This window comes from Mytilus galloprovincialis, chromosome 1, assembly GCF_965363235.1.
Source record: "Mytilus galloprovincialis chromosome 1, xbMytGall1.hap1.1, whole genome shotgun sequence".
In the NCBI taxonomy this organism is placed as follows: Eukaryota; Metazoa; Mollusca; class Bivalvia; order Mytilida; family Mytilidae; genus Mytilus; species Mytilus galloprovincialis.
This window is the reverse complement of record NC_134838.1, coordinates 37,673,019-37,683,544: the sequence shown is the minus strand read 5'-3', so window position 1 is coordinate 37,683,544 and position 10,526 is coordinate 37,673,019. Positions and strand designations below refer to the sequence as shown.

The 10,526-nt window shown below is 34.0% G+C and overlaps 1 protein-coding gene across 1 annotated transcript; it reads left to right on the top strand.

Annotated features, from left to right (window-relative positions):
* The first annotated feature begins 537 nt into the window (after window positions 1–537).
* LOC143058250 (uncharacterized) lies at window positions 538–10,061 on the top strand. The gene is made up of 4 exons (XM_076231723.1): window positions 538–555; window positions 6,282–6,662; window positions 7,238–7,350; window positions 8,180–10,061. The coding sequence occupies exons 1-4, from the start codon at window positions 538–540 to the stop codon at window positions 10,059–10,061; spliced, it is 2,394 nt and encodes a 797-aa protein (XP_076087838.1).
* The last annotated feature ends 465 nt before the right edge of the window (window positions 10,062–10,526 follow it).

Here is a 10,526-nt window from a genome sequence, read left to right as displayed (position 1 = left end):
AAGATTAAGAGTCTTTTTAAAAATGGCCTACGTGTGAAATAAACAATTAAGATGAAACTCTTTCATTAGACATTTTGCAATATTTACTGTCTTGTTTGATTAAGATAACATTTATCTTAATCATAGTTTTAAGTCTTAATTTTTGGAATGGGGAATGTATGACTTTGGGAAATTGGTTTGCCAAATACTACATAGATTTAAGTCAAAAGGTGCAACAGTTATTTGTGTATCCAGTTCATTTTTTAAAAGTGTCCAAGTTTTCGTTTATTCTATATGTACTTAAATGAACCCGACATGTACGTTTTATAGAAGTTTGATCCTAGAAAATACAAATGCCAAACAAATATATTAAGATCTTAATTTAATGATATAGTAGCAATAAAAACAGCGGGAAACCTTGCAATTCCTACGCTTTTTACCTATAAAAAAGGACTTTAGCCATCTTTGGTAAGTGTCACGTAAAATGACTACAACCATCTGTTACATGACATTGACGATGGTGTTTTACCTATATTGAGCGGAAACCACCACTTTACAATGGAACCTGTCATAAAGGTATGAACAATTTTGTATTCTATCGCAAGTAAAAAGATTGATCGTTGGTGTTTTAACGCCACTTTTAAGCGCCACTTTTGAGCTATTTCGTAGCGGTGCAAATAAAAAAGAAGAAAGGTTTATGACCGTATATTATAAGTACACGCCTGGTAAACCATCTAATCTCAACCAAATGTTGAGACGGTAAAAAGTATTCTGGCACTTCCTGTTGAGCTTTTCTGGTTCAAAATATCCAAAATAAACATAGGGTAGGTCGACTTTTCGTGAATTTACTGAAAATCAATGATTGTTTTGTAAAATAGGAGAATGTCATGCCATAGATAAATGATAATTGTAACTAATATGTCTCTTCTTGATTCAAAATATCTGAAATTGAAGTCACAATCACGTTTCTCCTCCGGATTATCATGTTTACTTCTTTGAATCCGATAGAACTGCTATATAAATAAAGGCAACAGTAGTATACCGCTGTTCAAAACTCATAAATCCATGGACAAAAAACAAAATCGGGGTAACAAACCAAAACCGAGCGAAACGCATTAAATATAAGAGGAGAACAACGACACAACATCGAAACGCAACACACACAGAAACAGACCAATCATCAGACAAAACACCACGAGAATAACAAATGTAACATGAAAACCAAATACATGAATTTGGGATAGACAAGTACCGTGCCACGTCTTATCTCAATATCTCAAAAATAAGAGAAAACACAAACGACTCAACGTTAAAATGCAACACAAAGAGAAACGAACAATATATAACAATGACCATCTTCCTGACTTGGTACAGGACACTTTTAAAGGGGAATAAAAGTGGTGGGTTGAACCTGGTTTTAAGGCATGCCAAACCTCGCACTTTAATGGCAAAGTTAAATATAACATTGAAATGACAACATAATTTTACAGGACTACAATACAAATGATATTAATGATTTAGCAAGAAAATATGTCAATTATTTGTGGTTTTTTTAACGTTTTACGATAACCATTTCTGTAAATTGCAAGAATATTTGATTGTCAAGCCTAGTCTTAGCACAGAAATGAAAAATTCTAAATGGTTGAGATATAAAGGTATTGGTTGAGTCTTTCTGTCACAATGTTGAGACTTTCTGGTTACTTGTGTGTCATATATTACTTTTAAAACATTGGCACTTAGGTTTCAAAGTTTAAATTAATTATGACTGACAACCCAACACGCGTGCATTATTATTATATAAAGATAAAAACTATTAAAATAGCTATGTTAAAGTTTATTTCAACTAATCAAAATGTAATTTCTATTGTAAAAATATAGTTATTTCCCAAAATGAACAAAGAAACTTTATCAGTGGGCGGTACTGTTCGAGTTTACCTTTTAACGGTTAACTTTATTTATGTTTTCTGTCTGTGGTAAGTTAAAATCTGAATACAGATACACTTTTAAGAATTGCCGATAGAAAATGCATGCCTTTCAAGTATAAATAAGATTATTTTATAAAGTTCTATTGAAAAATTGAAGTTGAAAAAGGCTTAACTCATCAGAAGTACACAAATACAAGTGGGCGTGTACATCAATTTCATTTCAAAAGCACACACGGCTGGTCAATCTAGTACAAAGGAGGGTTAATATTCGTGCAACATTTTCATGTACTCGTCTTGAATATGCATGTAGTTAGACAATGGGCGTTAATGACTCATTCAAACATCAATACTACAATCTGCAGTTTTACTCCTGTTCATGTTGATTATAAACATAGAAATAACGTTATAGAAAATAACTGACCCACTGACATTTACTTTGGTGAAATTGCTACCGGTTGATATATAATTTGACAATGAAAAAGAGACCCATTCCTGTGGCACGTCTATGTATTCTTTATAAAGAAGGAACCCCATACCACGATATGAGGCTGTCAGAATAAAGGTCTAGTGTTGAAAATTCACAGTTAAGCACTGATTATGTAAATATAGCGCAGGGGATGCAAATTGTCCCGTGCAAACGATTTTTAAAACCAAGTACTGTAGATAAAGTGTACAGTGTTGATGTTAACACCAGCACTGCAAATGTAAAGTATAGCGATGTAGATATCGAAAAGCTAGCTATTGAGATGTAAAGATAAGCGATGTAGGAATAAATTCTAGCTTTTGAAGATGTCAATTACACCATTATTGACTTTATAGTTTCTGTGCAAAATTGCATCTCAAACGCTAGACTATTAATCTTCAGCGCGAGAACTTTAATACTTTAAATACACACAGTTGTTTACTATTTAGACTATATTACAACCAAAGGTCTCTTTAGAAGCTGCAGTCATAACTACAGACAAGATTTAATTGACAGTTGGAATGTTTTGACGGTTGTATATGTAATTGATACTAAGCTATAGTTGAAAGTCTCATTCACCAGAAGATCTCAACATTGTTCCAGAATATCACAACCGATACCAGAAAATCTCAACATGAAATACTTTATAGCATATTTGGCTAAATGCAATTATATAAGTAAATAAAAAGAACAAACTGTAATTTTATGTTTATAAGGTTTTAGAAAAATACTAATTCACTGATATAATTATGAAAGTCTTTGTGCCGTAGGTGTCGATGAATAATAGGGAGAACCCGGCATATCTTTTTTTTCAATTTCAAAGAAAACTTTTTTATCATGCCATTTCATTGAAAATAATATATGCATTTTGGTATATATGTCCGTTGCTTTTAACCCGGACTTGTTTTCTCTCAATCGATTTGTGACTTTTGAACAGCGATATACTACTGTTGATCATTCAATCAAAATATATCTATTACTAGCTTTGCTTATTCACCTATTGTGCTTCAGTAAGATAGTGCTATTGATAAGCAAAAGAACATTATTCTAAAGTATCTTTTCAAGATTATACCTCATTATATTCACATCTCTGGGGGAAACTCGTATCACGAATATTTAATGCGTGGTTTTGATTGTGGATAGTCACATACGTAGTATTATGAAACATTTGATAGACAACATTATAACTTGTAAAACAACTTAGACAATTAATGTATTCCAAAAATACGAAGTAGATAAATGATCTTCGTCATATAAAAAAAACAATGTATGAATGTCGTAATGTTCCACTTCTATAATAATCGTCGAAGATGTTGACTGGATATGTTAAACAAAGATTTTGAAATGCTCTGCAGGGCGTAGCATGATACGACCACAAATGTCGAACCATGAACCGTTGGGGTAAGTATGTACACAACATTCAAGCTAAAGCAGCTCTGAATTAGGATTGTGATTAAATGTTTGACGCAGCATAGGCTTCTGACACAGAAGGGATGTGATCTAAGAACTTCAAATTTTGAAATTTAACATTTACCTATTTAATGGTCTAATATCCCAAATCTAAATACATGGTAAGATTTGAAGCATATCAAAGAATCAATAGAATTCATTTTTTTATGAAATTAAATAAAATTTGATTTTGAATCTTTTGAATCTCTTTGATGATTTGATCAATTACATAACGGGGACTAATATCAGAAATCTAAATGTACTATTATAATGGGTCTATCAATGCCCATGCTACGTCAATCTTTAAAGACCCAAAATGTTGCGAAACACTTATCCTACCTCCATGACAAATATTTTGTTGTCCCGCAGATAAAGCCCCAAACAACATCGTTTTTGTGTGTAAAACTCATTACATTAACTGTTTGATAAACGAATTAGGTATTGACAATTCACTTGGAAACTCAACATATACCCTCACGACACTTACCAAAGAGAAAATCCTGGATAATCATAAGTCTGTTCTATGTTCATTTGGAATTTCAACTAAAGATAAAGAACTTAATTTTCCATCACTGTATTGGATACCTAAACTACATAAGTGTCCTAACAAACATCTGTATATTGCTGGGTCTTCCAAGTGCTCCACGAAAACTCTTTCTAAATTATTAACATCTATTTTATCAGCAATCAAAGACGGGCTTCAAAGTTATTGTGAAACTGACTATTCTAGAGGTGGCGTGAATCAGATGTGGATACTTAAAAATTCCAAAGGATCTTTTAGAGTACATACAATCTAACTCTCTTTCATCTTGAAATAGTATCAAAACATTTGACTTTTCTACACTATACACAAGTATTCCTCATTCCAAACTAAAAGACAAATTAAAAGAGTTGTTATTGCTTTGTTTCATAAAAAAAGAATGGCCAACGTAGATACAAGTATCTTGTCTTAGAGAGGGATAAATCCTACTTTGTAAAGAATCACTCTGATTCAAACAAAAAATTCTCTGAAACTGACATTATCAAGATGCTTGATGTTTTGATTGACAACATATTTGTTACGTTCGGAGGACGTGTTTTTCAGCAGACTATCGGCATTCCAATGGGAACAAATTGTGCCCCTCTTCTTGTCGACTTGTTTCTTTATTATTATGAGACTGACTTCATACAGGAACTTCTTAGGAAGAAATATAAGAAGTTAGCAATATCCTTTAACTCTATATAGATAATGTTCTTTCACTAAATAATTCAAAATTTGGTGACTATGTTGAACGCATCTTTCCTATCGAACTAGAGATAAAGGATACTACAGATACAGTTAAGTCGGCCTCATATCTTTACTTACATCTAGAAATTATTCCAGCAGCACCTGCATACCGGGTATATATCTTCCAATTGATACGATATTCCCGTGCTTGCATTTCCTATCATGATTTTCTTGATAGAGGGTTGCTGCCCACAAGGAAACTATTAAACCAAGAGTTCCAAATGGTGAGGTTGAAATTATTCCTTCGTAAATTTTACGGACGCCATCACGAGTTGGTTGACCGTTATGGATACCGTTTCACAAATGATATCGGATATGTTCCTTACGTCGTAACTACAATCTTCTTCCCTTTCATGAAAATGACCTACCGGATTTGTTATCACATAAGCAACACGACGGATGCCACAGGTGGAGCAGGATCTGCTTACTCTTCTGGAAACAACTGAGATCACCCCTAGTTTTTGGTGGGGTTCGTGTTGCTTATTCACTGTCTGTTTGTCTTTTTTTTTCATTTTTAGCCATGGCGTTGTCAGTTTATTTTCGATTTATGAGTTATCTTTCGTCCCTCATTTATAGATTCAGCATATCAAAGAATCCCATATATTCAATGTTTGTTGAAATCAAACATTTTTTTTTTTATCTTAAACCCGATTTGGACCAATTTGAACTGGACAAAAAATCAAAAAATATAAAAACTTGTTCCAATTCAGCATATCAAAGAACCCAAAGAATTGTGTTTTTGAAATGTCAAACTAAGTTTAATTTTGAACCGGTTGGATCTCAATGTTTTCGTATAACAACAGGGTCCATGGTATATTTCTATGTTTGCTGACGTTTGTTTTTGTAGCAGTTCAGTGTTTCTGTTGTTCAGTTGTTTTCCTCTAATAATGGGGATGTTTCCCTCTGTTTTTGGGGTTGTGGCTCGATTTGTTTCAATTAATTCTATTTATGACTATTGAACAGCGGTATGCTACTATTGCTTTAATTTATCTCCACCTTTTACGCATGAAATATAAACCTTTTCAATATTCCAAAAGCAAACAATCTTATAAGTAGAAGTGAAAAGGTCTTAGTCTGTTCGGTAGTGTCTAATTGGTAATCATATCACTTTTGTTTTTATATAAATATTCCATTTTCGATATATCTATTTTAATTTGTTATTTTCTTAAAACTACTACAGTGTATGATATTATTTTAGATATTCTTGGTAGCACTGAGTGGATTTTGTACAGTCTTTGTGCAGAGTAAACTAAAACCCATACCGCTACCCTCTACTTTGAAAAAATGTCTGGAAGATAAAAAAGAATCTCGTCCTACTCTTACCGACGAAGAAGCTATTGGAACATGTATGTTAGATTTTATGTGGAAAAATAAATTGAAATGCGGAACCACATCTCAGGATACAATCAAGTGGTTTGCTCAACTGGCGGTAAACAGAGTAAATACGAAAATGCAAAAAGGTCGGCAATTGTGGGGACATGCAGAGAAGAAAAAGGGGATAAGAAAGGAATACAGAATGCTAACAGATGATGAAAGAAATAATTATCATAGAGCAGTTAATGCTCTCAAACGAAACACTGTAAGACAAAGTTTACTTTTATTTAGTATTGGCGTTTATGTAAATATATAAAGCTAATTTCCAGTTTTGTTTGAAATTAGATTATTGGTGAGGTTTTCTTTTCTTTCTGGTTTTTATAAATTCGGGTAAAAAAAATCCCAAAGGGATATTTCCACACCTTCCAAAATTAAATAATATAAATTGGATTTTCAAATAGTCCTATTATATAGAAATAATAATTTTAGAGCACTATAAGTAGTTGACTTCCTTTGCATTCTTGTATGTTTTGTCAAGAAGATTTAACCTTTCAATAGTTACATTGACCGCATATAAATACACTGTGTCTGTATTATCTATTTGTTATATAAATTGCTGCTCGTGATCAAATCAATACCTTTAAATAACCTACGTTGATAAAATCATCTGAATTAGCCAACAGTATAATTTTATTCGTTATTTCAGCAATTGAAATTTTTAATTGTTATGGCTACGTGTTATGTGTGAGATCAACTTCAGGGGTATTTACCTCCCACTCGTTTTCTGAGAACGTATTTCTAGCTATCAATCTATCAGATATTATGTCATTTTATTTCCAGGCCATAACACCAAACAAATATGATGCGTTAGTAGAATTCCATCGTGGTTTAGCCGGGACAGCTGCTCATAGAGGACCCGCGTTTCTAGGCTGGCATCGTTATTTCCTATTTTTGTAAGTAGTCTCCGTCGTCAGACAACTGAAGATAGTCGTAGTTAGATACGAAAACATTCAAATAGAATTGTTCTTTTGTATCCCGGTCCTCATATTGTAGGTTCTATAGAACTTATTTCGCCTGCGACTATATAACAACTGGGTTTTTTTTGTAACTGTTGTTGTGTCTGTAATACTATTATTCCTTCCGATTTCCAGATATCGTAGTCCGAAGCCTATGAATGTTACCGTTCTTGCCTTTTTCTGTTCGATACATCTATACTAACGTCCTTGCAATGAAATCTAATTCATTGCCAATATACTAGCAAATCAGAGACAACCAAAACGGATTAAAAGTCAAGTGTCTGATTTAAAATAAAATTTAATCAAGGAACAGTTGGATACCACACAGAAAACAAGTAAATTAACATTTGTGATTTTTACTGTTTGATCGTTCCTCGAAATAGATAACATTTAGTTAGGTCTCATCATTTACGACTCTCATTTGAAACATCTTAAACGTTATCAAAGGTACCAGGATTATAATTTAATACGCCAGACACGCGTTTTGTCTACATAAGACTCATCAGTGTTAAACAATAGCAAAACCTTATATATGTTCGTCCATTTGTTTTTCGTTTTGACAAATTAAAAACAAATCATCACAAAAAATTAAGATATTTTCCCTTTTCCTTTCTGGTATTTTAAGGCAATTAAGAAAAATTATAGTTCGTACAAAAAAAATGTTGGTGACTTCGAAAGTAGATTAATGTTTAAGTTTCGGATTTGTTTTAATTTTTGTACGTTAAATAGAGAGGTATATTTTTTTTTCAAACATGATGTTTTGCAGATATGAACAAGCACTTCAAGAAGAGGTACCTGGTGTGATGCTTCCATATTGGGCTTCATCACTTGATGCAGAAATGACGGATGCAACAGATTCTGTCATCTGGACGGATTTATTTGCTGGTAATGGAAATGGATCGGTAAAAACAGGACCATTTGCTAACTGGATAACCGTTACTGGACAATTAACAAGAGCAATCGGACAGGGCCAGCTCATGGATATGAAACGAGTCCAAGACACGATAAATAACCACTATAACCACGATACATTTGGGGTAGATTTGGAAGGTCAACATGATAATGTTCACTTATATGTTGGTGGTCAGATGGGCGATATAAAAGTAGCACCATCGGATCCAATTTTCTTTATGCACCACGCTTATGTTGATTGTGTATGGGAACAATTTAGGGAAAAATTAAAGCGTCGCTCCGTTGACCCTGTCGACGACTATCCACCTGGCACAGATGGTCATGCAGCAGACGATATAATGATAAATCTTCCACGTTTCCCTAATAAAAGATCTCCATCTCGCCACGGTACGCTTTTGAAAAACAAAGATGGCTACCGAAATTTTTGGACTGATGATTACTATACATGTGCCCCACTTCCAGAATGTAGTTACAGAGACCCTAACTGTGGCTCTCAATGGCTAACGTGTAATGTATTCACCCAACGTTGCGTTTCAAAGGGATCTGCTGCTGCTCTTCCAAAAATAACACCAACACAAATGATGAAGGTTATGTACCAATGTTTTCCAGATCGATTACCCTCTCACATGAAACCACCAGCCACACCCACCGACTTTCCGACTTTAACATATGATATGATTTCCTCCGGTGAAATGTTTTACACAGTTATAAGAGAGTCTTCTACTTCAACGACAACCCATCATATTGGGAAAAGATCCGTTCGCAATCATCATCAACGGAACATGATGCAAGAGATTCAAGTCGAGACTGTGCATGGACCAAGACGTTTTCAACAACATAGAACCCAACCAATGACGGGTCGTCCTATAATTCAAAATGTCACATGGCCAGCTGTTCCCGCGGTTCGTCCTGCGGTTCGTCCTGAGGATATTGCTTGGGTTACGCAAACCCATCACGTTCGCCCAACTCCACGACCAGTTGAGCATATAAGACAAACACAATCTAGAACTGTGCAAGAAATTCCGACTATTCCAACAACTTGGACTATAGAAGAATTTTATATTCCGGAAATCGAAAAACCATGTGATGGGTATCCAATACAAAACACATTTTCTATCAACTGTAAATCTAAAACTGACTTGTGGGTATTTGTTCCAGTAAAAGTTGTTCATGTCCGACATGGTGACGTTAAATATACTAACTACAAAGTTGACGAAGACGGTATATATTCCGATGAAGATATATATTCAACTGGAGAATGGATTGAATTCTTTAATGGAAAGCCGTTAAAGAAACGTCCAGAAATTGGCAAATGTAGAAATGATAAATCTGGATTGGTAAAAGTTCGTGTGACCTCAATTGGACTCAGTTATGACGGTACCTACCGAGACCATGTGTTTGTTGATAACAGACAACCGGTAACAGAAGCAATTACCTTTATAGCCGTAAAAGACCCGGATATGAACCCAACCAAAGTACTTTTTACGGCTGTAGATCAGTGTGGGATAGCCTGTCGAGCTTACTGTCGCCGACCATGGGGATCAGGCTATGAGGAATGTAGCGGGGCTGTCGAGTTGACCTCGGGATATCCAAAAGGATATGCTAAATCATACAGAGATTCGGCAAAACATGTATGGAAAAGTTCCGGTTCAAATATAGTACATGCAGATGAAAACGAAATCGCAGTCATATTTTATTGTGATTACCAAAATTTTCGGCCAAAAAAGCTTTTCTGATAAATTCGTGAATTTCTATGATGACATGTCTGACAGTTTTTATTAAAAAAGGCATTGATATTGAATAGATCAAAAATACTAAATACTTAATGCCTTGTGATTGTTAGAATAGAAAGAACTTACATTTGTTTGCACATTTCATTTTATTAATAAAAAAATCAGCAGAAGTATGTATAGAACAACAACTGGAAAACAAAAGTCTAACTTATAATCGCAAGTGTTGTTAGTGGACTTCTTAATAACAATGGCTACCAACAGGGCGGTTGCTTACTTCCAAAGGATAATATCGGGGATTTTTTTTTCTAATTTCTAACACTGATATCTTTATAAATTATCATCAGCTTTAGTTTAAATTCAAAAGAATAATAATAAAAGAAAACATTTAACATGGTATTTTTTACCTAATGAAAAATCAAGAAGGCTTTATAAAAGGCTGACTGGAATAGACAATTTCACCCATGGACT

Coding starts and splice junctions, on each gene's coding strand:
- LOC143058250 (XM_076231723.1), top strand. Junction 6,663..7,237: donor ATGCTCTCAAACGAAACACT/GTAAGACAAAGT, acceptor TTTTATTTCCAG/GCCATAACACCAAACAAATA. Junction 7,351..8,179: donor CATCGTTATTTCCTATTTTT/GTAAGTAGTCTC, acceptor GATGTTTTGCAG/ATATGAACAAGCACTTCAAG.